Source organism: Exophiala dermatitidis (assembly GCF_000230625.1).
Source record: "Exophiala dermatitidis NIH/UT8656 unplaced genomic scaffold supercont1.3, whole genome shotgun sequence".
Classification (NCBI taxonomy): Eukaryota; Fungi; Ascomycota; class Eurotiomycetes; order Chaetothyriales; family Herpotrichiellaceae; genus Exophiala; species Exophiala dermatitidis.
The window spans coordinates 2,166,538-2,189,624 of NW_008751648.1; the positions used below are offsets into that span (position 1 = coordinate 2,166,538).

Consider the following 23,087-nt stretch of genomic DNA (forward strand, 5'->3'; position numbering starts at 1 on the left):
CGTTCTCGTGACTGCTTGATGATGACGACGGAGCTCGCTTACTTGGTGCCGTTGAAGCGTGTGAGAACCAATCATGGTTCACCATGAACAATGCTTGCCTAGGCCCACAGCTTGTGGCGCTGTGGCGTCCTGCCCCTCCAACGTGTGGCGCAGGACCCCGCCATTTGTAGGGCGTTGACGTCGTTGTTCGCGCCGGTTGATGCTCTGCCTCGATGCTGCAATTGAATACGAGGTATAACAGTTGTAGAATCAAATACAGTTGCTGCATGTGTATAGCAGTGTAGCACTACAATGCTCCATAGATTCGACCAGTACTGGTTAACCTTATGGCCATGTGGTGTGACGGTCGCTGGCAGCTCGCTCGTCTAACGAGACCCTGAGATTAGGATGATATCAAGCCGCCGTCCTAAAATCGGTTTAGTCAAAGTACGTTCAAGTTGGAGGTCATGACGGAAATGCATCTTCACGTTCACAGGCCCCGCATTATGATGCTTAATCGCTCGCCTCAGAAAGCTTGGGATCGAACTTCGGAGCGCCAATGATGGGATTCACACTGCAGCGGCACCCACCAGGACCCTTTGTTCCAGTAGGAGTGGGCGGGCACTGGCTTCGCCTCGTATCCTCCAAGGAGAGCTCCTCCAGTTACGTAGTAGGTAGGTTCTCCCATCTACAATGTACAATCTTGTACTATGGCAGACTCGGACTGGGACATGTTGCCCACGGCCCTGCGTGATGACGCATGACTGCCTTAGAACCCATGGCGTCAGATCTTGCCATGCTCTCGACGATCTTCCTGAACCCAATCCTGTTCGCGGTCTTTATATTTCCCTGCCTCTTCCCTCTTCGCCTAACATGATCCTGGTACCATCGTGACCACTACAGCTTGTTATACCTATACGCATACCCGTTTTCATTATTACAGAACCACTACAGACTGATTAAACCTACACCATGGAATCTGCAAAGAAGGTCATCAGCAACATTGTCGGCTCCGGCAACGACAACGACCCGGTATGTCCGCTGCACTCCTGTCTGAAACTAGGGGTATTTGGGCGAGCTGACTTGAGATACAGGCAACAGGCACAACAACTCGTACGACCGGCACCGGTGCTACTGACACCGTTGGAACATCCCACAACACTGGTATCACCGGCACCCACCCTACTGAGTAAGTGCTGACCTGAACCGTACAAGTGGTCTATTTTCCTGGGACAGATGCTGACAGCCACGCTTCTCATCAGCACTCGAACTCACGACACCAACACCTCATCTCGCGGAACCGGAGCAGGTGCCTATGATGCTTCATCCTCGACCGCGGCCACTCACCACACCACCCCAAGCTCACTCACCGGCACCCATGGCGCGCCCACCGTCCACGACATAATCACCGAGAAGGGAGTTGAAAGCGGTCACTCCCACGAAGGAGGACTTCATCACGGCCACCAAGGCACTCAAGAGTTCGGAACTGGTCAATACCAGGGAGGCTCTCACCAAACTGTTGGAGGTGCCCAGACCTTCGTAGGCTCTCAAACAGTAGGAGGTACTCAGACCGTCGGAGGCACCACCCACCAACACCACCAGGGTCAGCACCACCATGAGGGAACTGGCAACCAGCAGTTTGGCACCACCACTGGTACCACTGGCACCACCCATCAGCACCATGAGGGTGCCCACCATCACGAAGGCACTCAACAGTTTGGAACTACTACTACCCAGCAACACCACGAGGGTGGCCATCACCGTGAAGGTGAGAGCACTTCGCATCATGAAGGCGGCAAGAAGCACCATGTTCCTATCCCCGGTCTTCACAAGGACCATTCCAAAGACAGAGAGTCCGGCGCATCGTCTGAGTCGGACCGCAACGTGCAGACTCCAGATCAAGGTCCGGATCCGGCTCTGGTCGGAGACCGATCCGGTGGTGTCAAACTGACCGGCACGGCCGAGCCAGGCTCACACAGCGCTGTTTTCGGCTTGACTCCCGACGGTCACAAGGAGACCAAGACATCTCACAAGTCGACTCCCCCAGTGCCCGCGGACCAGCTGGGCAAGCACGGCCACCACAAAGCGGAAAGGAACGATGACTCGTCCCGCGCCCCTACTGGACAGGGCGTCAGTGAGCAGTTGCACAGACCCGAGACGGGCGCGAAGGGCCTGGAGAGAACTGACCCGGCTCCTGCCGCTCCTGGCTCCGACCCCAAGCCCGGTGCTGGCACGGCTTCTTTTGCGTAAGAGCTGAGTTGATTTTATAAGAATGATCTTTGAGATACCTTGATAGGGATGATGATATGAGATAGTGTTCCAGAGACCAATTGGAAGTGCTCGAGCCTTGGATTGCTGAGTTCAAGTTGCGGTGCCAGTGACTGGCAGCCGCTGAGCTGTGGTCTTATTGCACTGCAAACTACAAATGTACATTACCTATACTGTTTCCATATTAAATGCAATCAAATGCTCTGGACCAATTGCCTGCACTTCCATATGTTGTCGCTTATGTCGATGACCAAATGGCAACGTAGATTTCCTTGACAAAATATTCATCGAGGTGTACTGTGTATTCAAATAGTATATTTATGTTATGTCCTATGACCTTGGTGATGGTGATGTTCAAGTATCGCTTTCGTTTCTGCTAGGTACTACTAGTAGTATACAACCCCCTCTGCACAATCCACTGAGCAACCTTATGTCCAACCAACATCTCAACCTCGTCCCATCTCCTCTGGCTCGCGGCCTCCCTCACCCTCGTCGAACTGACGCCCTGGGCCTCACCTGACTCGTCCACGACCAATTCGACGCGGTCGGCCCATTCCCTTTTCAGTCCGAGGTTCTCGAAGTCTCCGCGGGCGATTTGCGAGACGAGCGATAATTGGCCTTGGATTGTTGAGAAGTCGGCCGAAACCGGAGATTGTTGTTGTGACTGAGGTTGAGACTGTTGAGACTGGGGTTGAGGTTGCTGACCAAATCCCGACCCGTCAGCTTGGACATCTTTCAGATTCTGACTTGGTGAATCCGTGTCCACGCGCACCGTGGCCCGGAGGCGATGACGAGACAAGAACGGCTGCAAGGCCGATAGGGGCGGGTGGTAGTTGGGGTAGTATTTGGGCGTGAAGATGCGGACTAGGGTGTCGAAGCCGGTGAGGTGGATTTGTTCGATATATTGCCCAGTACTGGTAGTACTGGTATTGTTTTCGACGTGGTTGCGGTTTGGCGCTGCTACTGGTGGGTGGTAAATGTTGCTCTCGTCAATACATCTCGCTTTATCGGTGAAGTAGGGTTCTTTGGTGATTCCGATGTCGATGATCGGAAGGGGTGATGATGATGGATTTGTGGCGATGTTGGTGTTGGTAGAGTTGGTAGAGGCTTGAGTGTTGACGGTGGAATGGTTGCTAGTAGATGGATTATTGAAACTGGCCCTCAATTGCTCGGCCATCAAGGTCATCATGACCAGGCGGTCTTCGAAGTCCGCTGGTTTGGGTTTCTTGTCGGCGTTGACTGTGGCCAGGAGAAAAAGAACTCGTGGAGCACTAGTCGACGTGTGTTCTGCTGGTTGCGGTGCCTGAGCTTGACTTTGAGATGCTGTTGGAGAACTTGAGGCTTTCTTTAGTGCCGTCTTGACTAGGCTCATGTGCGCTCGTGAGGGAGGATTGAAGCTCGAGTCGAGGACGTAGAGTGTGCGGATGGACTGTGAGGATGGCGGATGGGATGGTGGGATTGTGTGTAAGACCTCAAATCTGCTTGATGACTCGGCGAAATATTTTAGACATTGGGAGAACCGAGATCGTAGTGTCTGTAAGGCTTGCATGTCGAGGCTTTCGGAGGACATTCTTTGTAACAAATGACTGTACCTAGGTAGACGGACGGCAGAACCGAGATGTACCTTGTTCGTAGAAAAAAGAATTTCTTCGGCAAATAGACAACGCCAACTAGACAACGCTTTGGTCGCTCGATATTTCTAACGCTTTGAAACGCTTCAAGATGGAGCTTCAGTGGTACTACCGTGTCTTTGGATTCAAGATGAGATGCGTGCTCCTCCACCAACAACTCGGGGAATAGACCGGATGACGAAAGCGGGCGAGTTTCAGCCTGATCACCTGACAAGGCTGGGCTATCTTATCTGCACGTGGGCTTGCACTGCAGTCCCATCAAGCCAAGCATAAATAAATCACGTGAAATAAAATCTTGGCACGCTACCGCTCCCACAACGAAATTGACGGCCTCCCCTCGCAGCTCATACAGATTCCCACTGTGCGCCAACTTCAACTCTTCGACAACACCACGCTTCCTCAACCCCTTCGACACCGTCAACCAGACAACAGCAAAAATGTCGAACGCCGAACTCGCCAGCGCGTACGCCGCTCTCATCCTTGCCGACGATGGCATTGATATCACTGTACGAAAGACCCCTCCACTGCTAAACATCCGGATTGGAGTTGCTCTCCCGAACTCGACGGGGAGATGCCCAAACTGCGCACCCTCTAAGCAAGTTTTCCTTTGACTGACATTATCTGCTTTGTGCTATTGTAGGCCGACAAGTTGAACACCCTTATCAAGGCCGCCGGTGTCGCCGATGTCGAACCCATCTGGGCTACTCTGTTCGCCAAGGCTCTTGAGGGCAAGGATGTGAAGGACCTGCTTTTGAACGTCGGCTCGGGCGGTGGTGCTGCTGCTGCCGCTCCTGCTGCCGGTGGCGCCGCTGCCGCTGGTGGTGCCGCTGAGGCTGCTCCTGCTGAGGAGGAGAAGAAGGAAGAGGGTACGTTGGACACCTTGAGTCTGCCTGGCAGGTGATTGTTTGACTAACTGTTCGTTTACAGAGAAGGAAGAGTCCGACGAAGACATGGGCTTCGGTCTTTTCGACTAAGCGTTGTCCGAATTCATCCTGTCCCGCCGCTGTTTTCTCCACCACGACAAATATTTTTCGAGGAGCGTGCATGTTCACACACAAAACAAGGCGACCGATTTACACCGAGAATCAAAATGCAAAGCAAAACATCCTCGATCCTGCGATGCGTTTTGTCTTGTCTTGCCTAGCCGAGCCTTGTTTTGAACCACCCCCAAAAAAGTCCTGGATCGCGTCTTTCTATCTTGTCACAAGACAAAGAGGCATCTGCAGTCTAGGCATTTTCGACATTTGTGGATAATCGAAACCAAAGGGAAGGAAAACGACTCGAGAAGAACGGTCCGGGACGAGCTGGGCATGCTAAGACTCATGCGGACTTAAAATCGAGCCATTTGAAACACTTGAGGATTGATCCACAATGTCAATAACTCGTGAACCTGGGTTTCCTTCCTGATCTTCATTTTTGTGCGGTTTTTCGTCCTGATATGCTCTTGTTCCCTTTGTTGTGTCCTTGAAGTTACCTTTCTAATCCCGCCCTCAGGGACAAGGCACCAATGATTGCCCAGATCGTTCGTATTTGGCTGGTGCTCTTGAGTCATGGAGACGACGTGGATTTCTCTCCCATAGGCCTACGCAGGAGTTCCACATGGTGGCGATTTTCTACGTTTTGACTTCCGTCGGCTGACTGTCATGTAGAGGAATTGCAGAAGCGAGGGCTGGACGTGACTTACTTGACCAGGCTGAACCGGCTTCGTATTTGAAAACTTGTCCCGGAGCAGTCGTGATGAACTGTCTGTTGCAGTGCCTTGTTTCATCTCGGCATGACGGGTGGGGTCTACCTAGGTACTGCTACCGTACTACTGCCGGGATGGACGATGCGCCACCTTTTCCCCGGTCATCTTCTCCACACCGGACAGGACCTCAGCCTCGTCTTCTACAATGCACCTCGCGGACCTTTGATATTCTAGCATGCCCGTACTGTCCACTACATATACATTTCAACTTAATCAAACACAAAATCTACGCAACCAGCCCTGAGTAGCTCCCATTGTCAGTGAGCATAATACAGTTGGACCTTTATAGACATACAGCTTCGTCCTAGGAGGGCTTCAACTACCCGGTCTATTCAACCCTCAGGATGAGCTTTGCGTACGGCATCGATCACCTGGAACCAGCCTTCTCCGACCGGGATATACCGTTTATAAGCTATGGGCTCCGCTTCGACGAAGCATGCGGCTATCACGTCGAGAACACGCTCCAAGCAAGCCGCGTGTACATTATAGCATCGAAATCACTGTCCACCAACACCCCCGCCCTGAAACGTCTACAACATGCCCTGGGAGACAAAGTCGTGGGTGTCCGAATCGGAATGGCCCCGCACACCCACTGGAACGAGGTTCTTGAGGTGGCGCAGGACGCGGCGCCCAAGAATCCCGACTGTATCGTGACTCTCGGGGCCGGGTCGCTCACGGACGCAGCCAAGGTGGTGGCATGGATGCTGGCCAACGACATCACCACGTCTGAAGGGATGGAGACGCTCGCGACATCAGGCAAGGACTTCAAGCCGCCTGTGATCAGACACGTCGCGATCCCCACCAGTCTGTCGGGTGGCGAGTATCAGGCAATGGCGGGCGTGACGCGAGATGACGGGAGTCAATTAAAGCAACCGTTTTTTGCGCCTCCACGCAACCCCAGCCTGGTGGTACTGGATCCCGAATTGAGCACGACGACTCCCGAACGGATCTGGCTCAGCACGGGTGTCCGGGCCGTTGACCACTGTGTCGAGACGCTGTGCAGTCTGCTTTCCAACGAGAGAGGCGACGCCGAGGCCGAAAAGGGTCTGTTGAAGTTGGTTCCGTCGCTGATTCGCACCCATCGCGACCCGCGTGATTTGACTGCCCGCTTCGAGTCCATGAGGCGCGTTATCGAGGCCATGAGCGCCGTGAGCAGTGGCGTGCCCTTGGGTGCGAGCCACGGTATTGGACACCAATTGGGTCCTTTGGGCGTGGGCCACGGCGAGACGAGCTGTATCTTACTGCCCGCGGTGTGTAAGTGGAATGCAAAGGCCGGGGCCAACATTGACCGGCAAAAGTACTGCAAGCAAGTGCTCCTTCGGTCGCCGGTGGTCCAAGAATTATTGAGGGCAAAATACGGCGCTGATCAGGACAAGATTGACCGTCTCGATTTGGGAGATGTTCTCGACGCCATCTTTAAAGATCTCGGCATGCCTCGTTCCCTCAAGGATGTCGGTGTCGGGAGAGATAAGTTGGATGGATTAGCCGAGAATAGTTTGAGAGATCATTGGTGCCAGACGAATGCGAAGCCTCTGGTCGAGAAGTCGCAAGTCATGGAGATCCTGGAAATGGTGGTGGAGTAACGGTAGGTATGGACCAAGTGTGTGCACCAGTGGAAGATGGAATCAACCTAGGTATAAGTCAAGTGCATTGAATATAGACGGAGCACGTCCATACCCAGGCAATCCTCTGCAGCCTTACCACAAGCCGCACAAACGCTGTCCAGACTGTAATACTCCGTCTTTCCCAATATAGGTGTTCTATTCTAAGCCATAATCCCGTTGTTGCATCTTTCCACGTATCTATTAGTGGTATGTATGCTGTGAAAGACAATTTAGACGTGGGGCACCTCCCACGATCTGCAGCCTCGTCGTTTCACCCACAACCGGTGTAACGCCGCACACTTTACCGAGTAGCTACCGTAAGCACGTCCCTATGGCCATATACTACACCGACAACAATGTTCATGGTAAGGATTGGCCCCCGAGCTTACAGTATTCCTCATGTTGAGAAGGGCTGTGTGACCATTGGCGAAGGAGACGTCGAATCTAAGACGGCAGGGTCATCATGGTCCAATGATACCGACACTTGAAAATACACGCGACGGCACGACCATTCAGCCAGCTCTCCACGGTGAGCAGGCACAGGTTCCATCTTGACCAGAAGCCCTAGCCACGGCAGGAATAAAACCGTCAGCCAACACTAACACGCTACAATGGATTGTGACCCTGGATCATCTTCGTCTCCTCCGCCGAACCCGAACCTGTACGATGGAGAAGTCTTGTGGACCATCAACAACGCACCTACAATAACATACTTCAAACGAGGCGACACGAACCGGCCGCTATGCGTGTTGATACCAGGAGCCGCTCATCTCGCTCGAATCTTCTACGGCGGACACAAGAGCCACGATCCTCGAGACTTTCTGGCCCACTGGCTTGTCACGAACCCGACATCAAACCCCAAGTCAGGCAGTAGCAAGCTGGACTCCATGACGGAAGGTGAAGCAGGCTACAACATCCTTGCAATCTCCTACCCACTTGAAACAACCCCTCCCCTTATGCCATCCACACGGCCGGACTTCACGGTGCGCGAATGGGGTGTGCAAGCAGCCGAAGCGACCAAGCGTGTCATGGACCGCGAAAGACTATCCTGTGACGTCGGGGTGATTCTACTGGTCTGGAGCATGGCTGGCAAAATCATTGCTCCGTTCGATCAGGCCGCAAGGGCACGTGGATTCGATGTACGGCTGGTTGTGTCGTTAAACTCCACGCCGCCCTTGCGCGGGCTCAGGGGGAACCCGCCGCGGCCGGCTGTGAGCCAGGCCGGTTATGTCCATGGTGGACATGTCTCGGATGAGTATTTTCTCCGACAGCTTCGTGAGCAGCGTGCCATCAATTCTTGTGCCAGTACCAGCACGAGCGGCTCAGAAAGTGTCGACGGTGGGAAGAACAGCAATAACGACTCCAAGAGCGGGAATAGTGGCAACAGTGACAATACCAACGGCAGTGGCAGCATCATCGTCCCCGACGACATCTTCATCAAGGAATATACCGGAAACTTTCCCGTCGGTCTGGCCGCATGGGGTCTACGATGGTCTCGACAGGATCAAGATGGCACAACTATCAACAATGGCAATAGCACCGTCCACAGCAGCAGTAATGGGGGCAAAATGATCGATGACCCTCATGCCGGCTACGAAGTCTTCGATGAAACCACAATCAAGGACCTTCCGCCCATGTGTGCCCTGTATGGCGACAGTCCCGCCGACCTTCGGCACTCGGCAGGCGATCGGTCCATGTGGGCGTTTCTCATATCACACAATCTTATGGGCGGGATCAATGCCAAGGAGAGCCGGTTTCTCGCGGAGAATCCAGAGGTAGGAAAAAGGGTGATCAAGTTGATCCACGCCGCACCGGATAGATTATGTGCTGAAGTAGAAGGGGGTCATCATTTCTTCTTGGGGGAGAAGGGCGCTAAGAGGACTGCGACCTGGGTGATAGAGATGGAAAAAAGGATGCAGGAAGTGAAGCGGGAGTTGGATATTCTCCTGGGACGGGATCAAACTCGATAGACATCAAGAAAGTCAAGACAAAAGGGGGAAACAAGGGCCGATGATTGTGGCCGTCTGTCGAGCCTAGATACACAAACCAGTGAGTGAGAGCTCAAGGCCTGGACCTCAGATGTCAGCTTGCTCGTTCTTTCTTGTCACAAAGCACCTGCCCTCGCCAGCCCTTTCGTTGTTGCCGGTCAAACGTCCACAATGCTCAGCTATCTCTCTTCTGTTTCTCCCAGCTCCAGCTCACACCTTTTGATTGCGGCGGCTCTCCTGACCAGGAAATACACCAATCAATGCTCATGATCGTGAGATTTGGGAGCAGAGAATGGTGCGCATATTCAACGTCATACAACTTTGTGCCAGCCTTGACCCCTGGAGGCCATTTCACTTTTCACCTGGTGAATGTCCCAGCTTTGTCCTTCCGCCTGGGTATTCATACAGTCAATGGATGCATCCGCATAGTACACAGGAACGGACCACCCGACATGTCCTTGCAGTGCTTTTCTTTCTCGCTCAGTTTGGACGACGTTAATCATTATCATCATCATCATCATCATTATTTTTATTTTTAACCAGTTCACAAGTCACAGACCGACCTCAACTCATACCACTCGCGCAATGTCTCCTCGGCCGGTTCGCAAATGGGGATATGTGTGCGTTGCTGGTCGGGTTCGTACACTTCTCTGCAAGGGAAATCCCCGGAAATGATGGAAAACGACCTGAAGTAAATCATTCGGACGCCGACATGGGCAAAGATACGCTGATACCAGAGGACGTCTCTGGCTTTTGGGCCGTCTGACATAATCCTCCAGGGAGAAGCAGCGCCTCGGGCTAGCTGCCACGGCAAGTCGCGTGGGTAGCAGTGGGCGTGTTCATCCTCGGCTTCCTTGAACATAACGGTGTTGAGATTGGGTAGTGAGAGGTCAGAGTCGCGTTTGGCCTGGATCAGACGGTCGGAGATGAATCCGCAGTAGTGGCGATTGAGTTCCAGCTCGTTGCTGCACAGCGATATACCCAGCCGCTCGAGGCTGGCCGGCAACAGGCTCGCAAGATCGGCGGGATGTCGGTAGTCGTCAGAGACGTGAGAATGGAAAGTGCGCCAGTACAGTAAGAGATGTGGTCCCGAGGCGTGGCCGATGAGCATGGTGGCGTCGATACGGAGCTCCTTCAAGTTCTCGAAGCCGCGCAGGGAGCCCGAGAACAGTCGTTTCCACCAGTAGCAGCAGTCGCGACGGTCGCGGGTGAGGACCAGGTTCTCCAGAGACGTACTGACTTTTGCGAAAGCGTCGTCGAACGTGGCATTGGGTGCTGGCAGCTCACCGCCCACGAAATGTCGAGCGCAAAGTCCCACTCCCCTCGCAATGGTCTCTCTGCCTGGAGTGCACCAGACGAACGTCTTGAGCGGAGAAGAGCATGCGTCGAACATCTGCTCGAGGTCCGATGGAGTCACATTGACGCCTGCTAGAATGATTGTCGTGCCGGCTCCAGTGGGAATCAAATCGTCATGTTGGCGCGGAGGTCCATGGTTGATCTGGAAGCTCTGGTAAAATTTGGGCCCGGGGATGATACCGTACATGGCATTGAGTTCGAGTCGTCGCATCATTGGCAGGCGCAACAGCCAGGTGAGGGACGATGTAGTCAGCCCTTCGCCGAAACAGGCGACAAGCGCACTCCGCAGAATTGGCCAGGGTTGCTCGGGCAGGACTTGGAGTGAGTCGCCGAGAAACTTGATATGCTGCAGGGTCTTAAAGCAGGACAACAGGTGTCTCAAAGTCGACAGTTCCGCGATCATCCAGTTTCGGTCGTCCTGCTCCAGCACTGAGGTTTTCAAATAGGCGATCGTCAGTTGTCGAACCTGCCTCCACAGCTCCGGTTCTTGTAGGAGCGTAAGGTATAGGCGGTTAATGTCTGGTGGTACCATCCATGCTTCTAGTGCCGGGTAGTCTATCGCGTTTTTTGGCACGGTGCCATAGATCTCGACTGTTCTATACAGCAGAGGACGAAACACTTCTCGCATCTCTTTATTCACGGCCGTCATGTTCGCCAGGCTCTGTCGGCTCAAAGGCAGCAACGTCAGGATTTCTGGTGGAAGATCGGTCAGGCGAGCCATGTTTGCAGAAACGAAAACAGTGTGATTATGCTGGCTTCGCGGCCGTCTTTTGTCTCGCTAGGAATTCAGGGGTACGGGAAGCAGAAAGGTATCCGCGACACTAAGTGACTGGAATTGGTAGCCTCAGGACAGAGATTCCTGCTGGTGATGTTGGCGTTCTGAGCTGGGTTGACAGCCACGGTTAGCAAGTGTCTATGTTCATACACTTCAAAGGGGTATAACTTACCAGGGTTTGTCAAGCAGGATAGGCTGGGTACCAGTCCCGCGTGCTCACAGAGACGGAGGCAGACCGAAAGGCGCAGACTGGATAGGGAAGAAGGTGCAAGGATTGTGACTAGGAGATGTTGCAACCAAGAGTAGAACTATGATATATTGGTATTGTGAATGGGATGAAAAGGAAAAGAAAAAGAAACTCACGCGTCATTTAAAGGTGCAGTGAGATGGGGGTAAACAATCAATCAAGCACAAACCTGGACAGAGACAACGTGACGACCGGCACCGCACGCTAGACATGCTCCTTTCTGGGAGGGCACTCTCAGCACAGGACCGCAGGCAGTTGGAACTTGACAAGAAGGGAACCGAAGGAAGTAGAACTCAAGGTCACGTTGTTTAAACATAATATGACATTTTCGCCGCTGGACACCCACACCCCACGTCCCTCTCGAATAGCAACCTGTACATATCATCATTTTCAGCATCTCAAAGGCCGTCCGTCATTCTCGCCGTCATCAAGGAAAAAGGAAAAAAGGAACATAAGTCAAAGGCTTTCCATCACGGAGAGTAGGAGTTTGAATTGAATTCGAATAGGAACAGAAAAAAGGGATGCCGCTATACCAACGCCGCCCGCACCGCATCAAACATGAATGCCTAGATATGCACATAGATGTCCCCGAACCCAACTCAAATATATGCTGTGGAAGGGTTGTTTCGAAATAGAGGAAAAGAAAAGAATAGGAGACAACATATGTTGTTTTGATTTGGTTTGCTTTACTGCTCCTCCCATTTGATAAACGTCCTCTCCTCCATCCACTTTCCAAACCAGACGACCTTGTTGTCGATGCGGGTAAAGTAGTCTGCGGCCCAGAGGACGACGACGGTAGTGAACAGGATTCCCGGCAGGCCGGACCAGTATCCATCGCCGAAATGTTGGTAGCACCACGGCTGGACGATGGCTTGGTACAGGGCCCAATTGATAGTATTGTGCATAGCGTAGATGCCAAAGGACAAATCGCCGAGATATTGCGAGAAGCCGAGCTCGAAGGGGATCTGGAGCATGCGGCAGTTGTCGAGGGCCAAGACGAGCAGAGTGGAGCCGATGCCGAGCCAGAAGTGCTCGGCCAGCTCAACGGGATACCAGAAGGGCACGACTTTGGCGAGCGTGGGCCACAGCCAAAAGCCTTCCCATTGCCCATTGGCGGGCTGGCCGAGAATAAACAGGGCGACAATGGTCACGAGACACCAGCCGATTTTGGCGGGGATGGATTGAGTGGGTTGAGTGGGCTTTTCGCTGCTTCCGTCGGCTGATTGTTGCTGGGGCAGTCGGACGGCATTGCGTTGGTAGCGTTCTGGATGGCGGTCGAACGAGTAGTCGGCGATCAACATGCCGAAGATGAACAGGGCGCCATAGACAACTCCCCACCAATAACAGAGCCCAATAACGACACAGGCGAAGATGCGGCGGCCACGCAGACTCAGGTACGCGGCGGCGGCGCAGAACCAGAACAGAATCATCGAGCCACGGAACTCGACGGGGATCGTCCACATCTGATCGAGATAGTGTGTGCGGAACACACCTCCGTACCACCAACCCTTGATGTCGCCCATCGGGTTGCTCGAGCCGATGAAATCCCAAAGCCAGTCCCAGAGTTGAAGCCAGATGGTCGGCTTGCGGTGTGCGGGCTGGCACCATCCCAGATACGACATGTATGCCGTGATCAACGAGGCGACACCACACGAAGCGTACAGACGGAACCAGCGGCGGAATGACGACGATGCCAGCGCCCGCAGCATACTGGGTTGCTGGTTCCGCATCATCTTGAGCAGTCGGTAACTGAGCACGTATCCGGAAATAACAAAGAAGATGTCCACCATGGCCCGACCGTTCAAGATGGCGTGGAACACGGGCTGTTCAAGAATCCATGTCTTGTTCTGGAAACAGTGATACCGGTACACGAACAGGGCAGCCCATCCTCGCAGCGCGTCCAGATACGCCGTCGGGTGTAGTTGTTTCTTGACCGACATGCCGCCCGGTTGCAGGAATCTGGGCAGCGCGGCCACGATGTAGCCGAGGACAATCCAGCCAAACGTTTTGGCGTCCGGCACCTTTTCCCATTTGGGCGTCACGTTCAGTGTCGACGACATGTCCATCTTCCACCGCGGGATTTGTTGGTACCATCTTGGTAATGGCTCGTCGGACGTCTTTTCCAAGTCAATGTCCGAGTATGGCATGTGTTCGGTCTCACTCGGCGTGCTGGGTTCGCCTTCGCTGACCAGCGGGATGTATGCTGCCGCCATGATAATCCCTTGGTCCCTTGGTCAGGAACACAAATGGATGGGAGTAACGAGCGTAGTAGGCAGCAAGATACAGGATGCAGAGAAGCAAAAGAGAGGGAATTGCAGCGCTATTGAGATGCTCATGAGATGGGGGAGATCGTTGCTTTTTGGAGCATTGTCGAAACTCGATAATGGGTCCGAGATCATTTCTCTAGCCCCCCTATCAACTATCAATAAGATGTGATTCCGTTTGACAGCAAACCCACACGGACTGACTTGCATGGTTGACGTTGAACCGTGCACTAGCGTTAGTACATTTGCCATCCAGCAGCTGCTGTATGCCGGATATGTTTGCCATGGCTCGTCTGTGCTGTACGAGGCCTTTCACAGACAGACTTGAGCTGCTGAGAACACAGTACATTATTCTGACCTGCCTTGTGGTTCATTCTTCCACGTTAATGGGAACAGAGATCTGCAACGTTGTTAACTCAACCCATGTAGCCAAGATCTCAACGGCGGTGGTTGTGTCCGATGACGGATATTGGAGGGAAGTGAGTGGGTGCCCCAGACGGCGGGAGGATCAATAGTGTACAATGCTGTACCTGAAGAACAGGGCCTAGTGCGGTGATGGACGGTTGATCAGGTCGCACTATCTGCTGGAGTGGAGTGAGCTCAGGGGAGAGTCGAGGAGAGACGGAGAGAGAGAGAGAGAGGGAGACGGGGAGAGACGAGGCTGTCAGCGAGAAAAACCATCGAGCGACCATTCCCAATCGGGGGTCTTGGCTCGCTAAATTGACGGCCTCAGTGTCTGTGCTTCATGTCCAACGGCAATAAACTGCGCTGCTCAGCGAAACAGAAGGCTTCTCAGGCTCCCTGGTATCCAGCCTCGGCCACTAGCTTCTGTGTCTCCAGACCCATCTCCCGCATCTGTTTACCTTACACAAAGTAAATCTCGCGGGTCTCACACTCAGTGGCGTCGATAGCTGTCGTGCAAGCAGGCCTTGCCCAATATGGTTTCTGACAACTGCCAGCCCCTTAGGCCTGGCACAAAAGTCCTTTGCCTACGAAGGAACATAATCTTATTGCGCTTGGAAAGGGAGGTCAATTATGATGGGCTTCGTGCTTTTGCCTGCCAGTGGGACATCTTGAGCCCTGAGATTTGGATGACTGACTGGTCCTGTCCGCATGGTGATTTGCCACCTACCTGTCACAATAACCGACGATTATAGGTCCGAACCATAGGAAGCTTTGACATCGTAGCAAAAGTGCAGTGCCCATTCAAGAGCTTTCCCATCATGTACCGGCAGTCCATTTGCACAGACACCACCACACACCTAAAGGGGCTTCGGGTGCAACGGGTGGTTCGAGCACCACGCTTGAAGGAATCTGTGGCGAGACGAGCGGCAGAGGCGAGAGAATCAGGAGCTGCTGGCTGTGGCTTGATTTCACTTGTCTAAGCTCTAAGCTCGAGCCTTGTCGTTAGACCACCGGCCCGCCTATCTCAGAGGCTTACATCCAGCGATAACACGGACAATCTGTTTCACGCCATGAGCCAGCCAGCCGGCAAATTCGGCATGGTTACTAACTGCCACTGAGCCCTCTCACGGGTAGAGTCGCTCCGAATGGTTGAACGGCACGAGGCGGCCTTAGCTTCTTTCTCCAGTTGACGTCTTGTTTTTGTGATCGGCAGGCGTTCGAGACTGGCCCCCAGGTCGATCTTGCTGAGCCGGTACTCTGTGAACACGGCGCAGATCGTACAGTATATCAGGGGTTCGGGAAGCTCGAAGATTTGCGGATGTCCCTTCCACAGAGCAACCGCTGGCTGGTGCACGCTGACAGAGGGAAGGAGTAGGAGCAGGGAGCAGCAACTTCAAGGCATCTTGGCTGGAAAAGGGATCGAAACAGGCACAAGCAATTCGCTCCTGAGCGGAGAGGAGGGCGCAGTCAACAGAAGCTTGTTGGCAATTTGGCCTCGGGCTCCTGACCTTCTTTCTCCATGCTCAAAGGTGGGCAGGTAGGTAGGTGCAAACTTGTCGGACAGATTATCAAGGGCTCGAGACTGTCTATGCCACAGTGATAGCGAGGGGCCAAGTTTGCCTGTTGCAGGGTAGCCATTCATCGTTCCAGATAACAAGAAGTAAGAGCATGTCGGATGGTACAAGATCATAAGGAGATACTGGTAGGACTATTACAGTCCTATAACACTACAGCAAACCCATCAACTACCACCTTACTACAGCGCAGTATAGCTACCCTATGTAGTACCTTCTACAGTACTATTAGCATGTCTACGTTCAGAGTATTGTTTACACCGACTTCCGTTAGTAGGTCTGGTTCAGGATCACAAGTTTAGCTTGGATGCTTTTTCCATTGTGAAACTCAAGATGCATATGCTGTTCAGTACAATCATGGAGAGAGAGAGAGCCAATCTCCTTCTCACTTTCGTATGGAGCCTGCGATTCTCTGGATGCCTTGAGCTGATCGATCCTTGCTCTCTCTGTGTGTGAGCCCGTCTTCGCTCTCAATTGCTCTTTGTAAAAACCTAACAATGTGGCTCTCTGGCTCGCTCTCGTTTGCTCTTTGTCTCTCGCATTCGCATTCGCACTCTCAACTCAACCAATCTGTTCGGTATCCATCGCATGGTATGGTCAATCTCAACTCTCGCCTAAACTCCAAGCACTGTAACCAATCGACCAACCCATCGTCACGCTCATGGTCCGTACATGTCGGAGGTCTCAGAATCGTTGCCGCCGTCGTACTGTTTGCCAGGTGCAGGTTCGGCCTTCTTCTTGCTAGGTCCGGCGACGGGAGGCTCTTCTTCCTTTTCGTTGTCGACTTCTGGTTCAGGGAGGGATTCATCTTTCGCTTTTCCCCTTCCCTTGTTCTTGCCCTTGCCTTTCTTACCCTTGGCTTTGGCCCCGAAGTATTCTTCCTTTCTTCGGAGGTAATCGCTGGCTTGGCTGGACTTGTCTTTGTCCTTGGCAACACAGGTTTGTCCTTCGGCCTCTTCATCACGGCAGTACTCTTTGGCTTTGCCCTTGCCTTTGTCTTTAGGGTCATTGGGGTTCTCTTTCTCAGCATCAGCAGCTTCCTTCAGCTCATAGCCATATTTGTCCCCGAAGGCCTTTCTGGTTGCATCTGCCATTTCCTTGTATTCTCCGTTCTTGACGAACGCCATTGCTTGCATGCGCTCCAGCTCGCCCAACCAACCACGGTCCATGCCAATCTGGAAATGAGTCGTCTGCAAAGTAGTGCGGTCGACATGATGGAGGGAGGGTCTGCGTCTGAGCTCTTTCTTCTTCTTGGGCTGTGCCTGCGCTGATGTAGATGCCGATGATGATCCACCTGGACCTGGAACAATACCTTGTTCAGCTCGAGCTGCGGCCAAAGTATCAGACTTGAGGATATCGTCACGTGCGCGTTCTAGGGCTTTGCGACGTTCGTGGATGCTGGGGTAGTCGATCTTGAGGAGTTCGGCAAGATGCTTGTGCAAGCGACGAGTGGCGTCACCGGGACCAGAGGGTTTCGCATTGTCCTTCTTCGCATCAATGAGGGCTGCGTGGAGTCAACAATGTTAGCTAGTAACTTATGAACAACGAAGGACTGGTTCTAAGAGAGTAAGAGGGGAATACGTACGAATTTGACCCTGAGTTGGCTTCTTGGGCCGACCACCTCCAGTGGTAGCCTTAGGCGCAGACGAAGAAGACGCAGTTGCATGATCTTGAAAGAGGAGAGAACCCCTAGGACGAGCGGTAGCAGATGCAGATGCAGAGCCAGCCATAGTACCAGTACCAGCACCAGTACCAGTGGAAGGGCCAGCAAGAGAACCGGGGGGGTTGTTGCCAGAAGTAGTACCACGGTAAGAAGCCTTCGCAGCCGATGCGCCGGATCGACAAGCAACCTGAGGACCTTGATTCGACGCAGACCAACGTCGAGGATCGTCACAAATAGAAGGATGGTGAACAGGATGATCATCGGTGGATTCCTCATCAAGCTCCCTAAACCCGAGCTTGTGATCAAGTCGAGGGACTTGGCCAGCCTCAGTGTAGGTGAAGATTTTCTCGGGGTTGATCGGATTTCCGTCGAGATTGGGCTGGTAAGGTTTGCCCGCCATCTTGCCGATGGCGTGGTAGATCTGGTCAACCTCTTCCTCAGTGAGCGCAGGTGTCTCGGGCACAAGAAGATTGTTTCGAGCCTCCATCTTGGGAAAGCGAAAGAAGGTAATGCCCACAAGGAGGAATTTGTCGGGTGTGATTGAAACGTCGAGGTGACGGCCAAAAGCAACCATGTGAATAAGTCCAAGTGCAATCATGGGCAGATAATCATACGGGTTTTTGCACGTGAAATCCTGCGATTTCAAATTCAGCGCCCAACGCATATTCAGATCCAAGATCAGGTCCACAATCAGACTGGCGGCGTCGTATTCTGTCAATGGCGCAGGCGCATGAATGACGATTTGGCTGGGTTGAAGACCTGTCTTTTCCGTCCCATTGATGAACAGGCCAAGCAACTTGCCCTCTGCGATGTTGTCGGCGACAAGGCTGATGATGTCGGTGTCGATGGCCCATACAATTTGCTTGCTACCCATATCATAGTATGAATAAGCGAGGACAAACATTGCGATAATCTCCTCGCGACGGAGCTCCTTGTCGGCAAGGTATTTTAGGTAGAGCTCTTTGCCCCTTGTAAACACCTAGAGAAGTCTCACATTAGTTATTGTTACGACCGCAACTGACAGTAGGGCAACACTCACATAATCGTATGCTTGTCTCATGCCTTCTGCATCACCTTTCTCGATGGCGCGATTCAGAGGGTGAAAACTTCTCGTGCCAGGGATGGTAGGGGGAGGCGGCGGCGGGCCAGCGACATCGGGCGGAGGAGGGGGAGGAGCGGCAGAGGAGGCAGAGACAGGAGGAGAGTCAACAGCAGACGGCGTGACAGCAAAGAAATCGCGAGTCGCCCGGGCCTCGCGTGCCGCCCTCTTGTTGTTCTTACGGCCCATTGTTGCTGGACCGCGAGGAGAAGAAAAACAAAGAAGAGAAGAAAGTTAAGGAGTGGTAGGAGGAGAGGGAAGAGAAAGAGGAAGAGTGGTGGTGGTGGTAGAGGAGGAAGAAGAGGAAGAAGAAGACAAAACGCGATGAAAGAATTGGGAGAGAAGGTTGATTGACCTTCCCTGCGATTATCCTGAAAAGGGACAAGTAAGAACGTCGCGACTTCACAGTGCGAGAAAAGTGAAGTATTAGTGAAGTACCAGTGAATTGTGTCGCAATCGAATATCACGTGGATCTCAGCCTTGTGTTCAGGGGGGTCGTTTTGATGTCTGGGGAACAATAGTATCGTTCAAGGGGCAGCCCACCTTGGGAAAGATATGGAAAGACATATACCAGCAGGGAGGCCGCTGGGTATACCAGAGGGCTGTCTGTATCGCTATAGGGAACTCACCATAAGCAAGCATAAGTGGACAGACTCTTATTGAGAGGGTGCTGAATATAGTCTATACTGGACCATATAGATTCGAGAGGCAACTGTATATATTAGAGAACCTACCTTCATCAAGCATAGTGGACGTCAGAATCAGATCATGACCTGTAAGCCTGTCAATTAGGAGCCCACAATATATGATAGAGAAATCAACATACCGTAATTGCTTTGCAGCTTGAGAGACCACTATGCATAATGAAGAGTCCAGGACTGTCAGTAACATGTAGATCAGGAAGACCTTATGCCGAATGAAGAATCAATCCAAAATGGTATCATTATGATGCGGGCAACCGTCGAGGCCATCCAAATACAGGTATCATAATCCAAACCATCGCAAAAGTGGTATTTAGTCCGCGCTTCCATCACATGGGGGAATCATCTGCCGTAACGTCATCGCCACCAGAGAAGCTCTATCAATAACGCCGGAAAAATCAAAAGTGTCCAGCGAACAGAAAAGAGAACCGAATCAGAGAGCAAACAGACCGTCCATCGTCCTGATCCGTCGTCCGGTCAACTTCCCAGGTACATCTGATGGGTCGGATTCGAAAAATCCATGCCAGTACCACTGACATAACCATCGCTGATATCTTCGTCATAATAATCCCCGCCACTGGAACCGTCGAAACTGGCCCTGCCCATGCCGCCCACGTCACTCAGGTCTCCTTGGTCATCTCCCGTTGAGATTTGAGACCAGTCAATGTTTTGAAGAGCCGGATATTGTTGAAGTAAGGCCGCGGGCAAAGCAAATCCGCCAGTTCCGGTAGTAGGATCCATGCCAATCATCAGCGGCTGAGATACTGGTTGCAGCGTGCCTTGAGCGAATTGCGCCTGTGCCTGCTGCTGTTGCTGCTCCATCATGGCCTTATTCTGCCGTTCCATTTTTTCTTCCTCGAGGAGTGGCTTGATGCATATTCGGCCCGCCTCCGAGCGAAAATGCCGGCCCAGAGCATCGGCCCGGGCGAACCTTCGCCCACAACCCCAATGTTGACCTGGGGACGATCGAAGTTCACCTCTGCAAACAAATTTCTTCTCGCCGCTGTGAAGGCCTTCATGCCGTTTGCGATCGTGTTGTCTAGCAAAGGCTTTCCCGCACACCGTACATACAAATGGCCGCTCATCAGTATGGGTTCGCAAATGTGACCGCAAATTATACGCCCGAGTGAAGCGTTTCGGGCAGAGGGTGCATTGAAAGGTGGCCGGATGTTTCTGCACTCTCGTGTTTGAACCCGCCGGAGTAGCGGTTGGTCTCGTAGGGTCTGCCAAATCCAAGATGTAATCCCGATTCTGGCCCACCGACGATGTTGACGCACGGCGATTCTTATCAATGCGACCAGAAGCCACGCCCGGTCCTGGTGATGACTCACGAGACAACGATCGACTGCCACGGTCCGGAGACCTCGCTTGAACGGAGAGACTGTTCGTAGATACAAGGCCAGGCGAGCCGGACCGCGACAAAGGCCGGGTGAAGGTAACGTCGGATTTGCTTCGGTTGCGTCCTCCTGTACAGCATGTTAGCCTCGACGATCAGTCACAAATCCACTCTAGTTACACACTGTTCAGGGTTGAAGGAGGGCTGAGCGCGCCCTCGGTACCCTCCGCTTGCGGACCGAAACTTTGCTGCCGTGAAACCGGCGCAGGTTCAATGTTGATCGTGGGAGGTTCAAACTGGTCAGCCTGGCCAATGTCCGAAACCACCGAGGTATTCCGTAGGTGATTGCTAGGCACGACCGGAGGATATGCGTTGGCGTGGACTGGGTAAATTTCAGGAACAGACATTCGCATTGGCTGGCTCAAAGTAAAATCCTGGTTTAACCCCAGACCTTGAAGGTTCGGGTCCATGTCGGGCATAAGCCTCGGAGAGCGGTAAGATGTCTGCTCCGCAAGACTGAAACTCTCCATGCCAAAGGCGTTACTGGTGTCGGGTTGGGCAGGCATGAATGGCGAGTGGTTGAGATCAACTGAACCCGAATCATGTATCTCTGCATGTGCCATGTAGGGGGAATGATTCGCTGAGGAAATCTCGGAGGATGGTGCGCGCCGGTGTTGTTGGAAATTGACTCCAGAGTAATTCTCCCCATAAGCAGATGAAGGGTCCAGCGATGCGTGCCGAGAATGCTGAGGTGTATAGAATTGCTGCCCGTTCGAAGAAGGTGAGCCTGGTTGAGAGGTGAGAGTCTCTGGTGGGAACAGACTGGGGGATTGGTGATCTTGTGGAGAAGGCGATTTGTTCAAGTCGGCAGGGTTGACGTTGTTGTTCTGAGGGTTGAGATCATAACTGTTGTTTAGAGAATATGTCTGGTTGTACTCGTTGGGCATGCCTTCGCCCTGTTGATACATGAAGAGCTGGTTGGAGTAGGACGAGTCCAGATTCTGCCCTCCAAACTGATTGTCGGAGAACATATCCTGGGGAAACTGGTTGTTGGAATAAAAGCTGGGGTCTGCAGGGTCCATGTGGAGGCCGGATTGTTGTTCAGGAGTGAGAAACGGGTTTTCGAAAACGTGCGATGTGGTAAACTTGCCAGAGGTAAGGGCTTGCTGTATCGACGGATCGACGCCTGGGACTGAAGTGGGATATTGGTTTGCGGAAGACTGAGGGCTTATGTGCTCTGCATTGCCTCTTGAAGATGACCTTCCACGCGTTGTATCCATCTTCTTGGTGCGGCACTCTGGTCCAAGACCAGAGGGTGCTGATGGGACTCTCTCCCCAGTGACCGGGGATGGTGCCTGGAAGCCGCAGGCTCCTGGACGTCGTTCACTTCGGTGAGCGGGCGAGAAACAGATAGTAGTGAGACTCAATTCAGCAGTCAGAAGACGTAGCAGAAGGAGGGTTCTCGGTGGACCTGTGGCGCATTGAGTCAGCATAACCGGCGTGCCATACATATTATTCGGACTGAGACGTAGGACCGTACCCGTGAACTCAATGAGGCAATGCGGGAGCGGGATGGTTTCAAATGGTCGCGCACACCCTCTGATTCAAGAATCGGGTCAGGGACAACTTTCAATCAACGACGTGACTTCCATCGATAAGATACAAGGCAATTGGCACGAGCGGTGTCGGAGCGCAGCGGTGGCTCGTCGAATGATGCGCTGGTCGGCTGCGCAGGCAGAATCGTAAATGCACGGTCGAGCCGAGACGATTGAAGGGAGCGTCTACTCGAATTGAAAAGGAGTCGTCAAGTAGATGCACAGAGGCAGAGAGAGCGCAGCGTCGATGAGGAAGAGTGGACAGGATATCTCGGAGCTGTCTGGGCTGGTGATGGTGACGGTGGTGGTGGTGATGAGGCACAGCAGTCAACTTCGAGTTTGGAGATGAATGAACCGCCGGTGCAATGTCAGTGTGTGTGAAGAGTGCGCCGGGCCTGCACTCGGAGCCTGAGATGAAACAAGATCCCACCCACAACCCACGGCAAACGACCCTTCACACTGGGTCCCTTTGGTCCCTTTTTACTGCTCGTATTCTGGTCCGAGTCCTGTACTAAGGTATACAACGCTGTACTGCTACTAGCACTAGTAGTAGTAGGTACTGTAAATAGCACTCGCCTTAGGTGTAGCAGTCGTAGTCTCAAGTCTCTGCGTGGTCGCCGTGTCACTACAACCACCGCATCTACAACATAGATAATACAGCTAACTCAAGTATCACTCGTTGACCTACAGTACCTTACATCTACTACAATATACCCAGATGCAGACAGTCTGTTCCGCCGTGTAATTGTCATCCAGAGAAGCGAGTCTCTGCGCACTTCTATCCGCCAATAATGGAGTCTTCTTTACGTAGGTGTGTCCCAAATCCACAGTTTCAGGCGCCTTTTTGCTGGTTCC

The 23,087-nt window shown here is 52.9% G+C and overlaps 9 protein-coding genes across 9 annotated transcripts; 4 read left to right on the top strand and 5 right to left on the bottom strand.

Moving 5' to 3' along the window:
- The first annotated feature begins 667 nt into the window (after positions 1–667).
- On the top strand, positions 668–2,459 carry HMPREF1120_03769 (uncharacterized protein). Its single transcript, XM_009157852.1, has 3 exons — positions 668–1,011; positions 1,074–1,168; positions 1,242–2,459. The coding sequence occupies exons 1-3, from the start codon at positions 952–954 to the stop codon at positions 2,227–2,229; spliced, it is 1,143 nt and encodes a 380-aa protein (XP_009156100.1). The 5' UTR covers positions 668–951; the 3' UTR covers positions 2,230–2,459.
- HMPREF1120_03770 (uncharacterized protein) lies at positions 2,439–4,266 on the bottom strand. The gene has a single exon (XM_009157853.1). The coding sequence runs from the start codon at positions 3,815–3,817 to the stop codon at positions 2,624–2,626; it is 1,194 nt and encodes a 397-aa protein (XP_009156101.1). The 5' UTR covers positions 3,818–4,266; the 3' UTR covers positions 2,439–2,623.
- Positions 4,267–4,315: 49 nt separating this feature from the next.
- HMPREF1120_03771 (50S ribosomal protein LP1) lies at positions 4,316–4,852 on the top strand (the record flags this gene model as incomplete). The annotated part of the gene is made up of 3 exons (XM_009157854.1): positions 4,316–4,384; positions 4,519–4,744; positions 4,806–4,852. The coding sequence occupies 3 exons, from the start codon at positions 4,316–4,318 to the stop codon at positions 4,850–4,852; spliced, it is 342 nt and encodes a 113-aa protein (XP_009156102.1).
- A 1,117-nt stretch (positions 4,853–5,969) lies between these two features.
- On the top strand, positions 5,970–7,208 carry HMPREF1120_03772 (Fe-containing alcohol dehydrogenase; the record flags this gene model as incomplete). Its single annotated transcript, XM_009157855.1, has 1 exon — positions 5,970–7,208. One exon carries the CDS (start codon positions 5,970–5,972, stop codon positions 7,206–7,208), a length of 1,239 nt encoding a protein of 412 aa, XP_009156103.1.
- A 632-nt stretch (positions 7,209–7,840) lies between these two features.
- Positions 7,841–9,199, top strand: HMPREF1120_03773 (uncharacterized protein; the record flags this gene model as incomplete). Its single annotated transcript, XM_009157856.1, has 1 exon — positions 7,841–9,199. The coding sequence occupies one exon, from the start codon at positions 7,841–7,843 to the stop codon at positions 9,197–9,199; it is 1,359 nt and encodes a 452-aa protein (XP_009156104.1).
- Positions 9,152–11,844, bottom strand: HMPREF1120_03774 (uncharacterized protein). Its single transcript, XM_009157857.1, has 2 exons — positions 11,521–11,844; positions 9,152–11,457 (listed from the first exon to the last, which is right to left on the bottom strand). Exon 2 carries the CDS (start codon positions 11,292–11,294, stop codon positions 9,762–9,764), a length of 1,533 nt encoding a protein of 510 aa, XP_009156105.1. The 5' UTR covers positions 11,295–11,457; positions 11,521–11,844; the 3' UTR covers positions 9,152–9,761.
- A 33-nt stretch (positions 11,845–11,877) lies between these two features.
- HMPREF1120_03775 (uncharacterized protein) lies at positions 11,878–14,476 on the bottom strand. Its single transcript, XM_009157858.1, has one exon. It carries the CDS (start codon positions 13,806–13,808, stop codon positions 12,282–12,284), a length of 1,527 nt encoding a protein of 508 aa, XP_009156106.1. The 5' UTR covers positions 13,809–14,476; the 3' UTR covers positions 11,878–12,281.
- A 2,021-nt stretch (positions 14,477–16,497) lies between these two features.
- HMPREF1120_03776 (uncharacterized protein) lies at positions 16,498–18,789 on the bottom strand (the record flags this gene model as incomplete). Its single annotated transcript, XM_009157859.1, has 3 exons — positions 16,498–17,342; positions 17,424–18,480; positions 18,541–18,789. 3 exons carry the CDS (start codon positions 18,787–18,789, stop codon positions 16,498–16,500), a joined length of 2,151 nt encoding a protein of 716 aa, XP_009156107.1.
- A 989-nt stretch (positions 18,790–19,778) lies between these two features.
- Positions 19,779–21,917, bottom strand: HMPREF1120_03777 (metallothionein expression activator; the record flags this gene model as incomplete). The annotated part of the gene is made up of 2 exons (XM_009157860.1): positions 19,779–20,767; positions 20,822–21,917. The coding sequence occupies 2 exons, from the start codon at positions 21,915–21,917 to the stop codon at positions 19,779–19,781; spliced, it is 2,085 nt and encodes a 694-aa protein (XP_009156108.1).
- Between the last annotated feature and the right edge of the window lie 1,170 nt (positions 21,918–23,087).

Excerpts from the sequence above, each read along its gene's own strand:
- HMPREF1120_03769 (XM_009157852.1), top strand. The coding sequence starts at position 952 with ATGGAATCTGCAAAGAAGGTCATCAGCAACATTGTCGGCTCCGGCAAC. Across the intron at positions 1,012-1,073 it reads CCGGCAACGACAACGACCCG|GCAACAGGCACAACAACTCG; the intron begins GTATGTCCGCTG and ends CTTGAGATACAG. Across the intron at positions 1,169-1,241 it reads ACCGGCACCCACCCTACTGA|CACTCGAACTCACGACACCA; the intron begins GTAAGTGCTGAC and ends GCTTCTCATCAG.
- HMPREF1120_03770 (XM_009157853.1), bottom strand. The coding sequence starts at position 3,817 with ATGTCCTCCGAAAGCCTCGACATGCAAGCCTTACAGACACTACGATCT.
- HMPREF1120_03774 (XM_009157857.1), bottom strand. The coding sequence starts at position 11,294 with ATGGCTCGCCTGACCGATCTTCCACCAGAAATCCTGACGTTGCTGCCT.
- HMPREF1120_03775 (XM_009157858.1), bottom strand. The coding sequence starts at position 13,808 with ATGGCGGCAGCATACATCCCGCTGGTCAGCGAAGGCGAACCCAGCACG.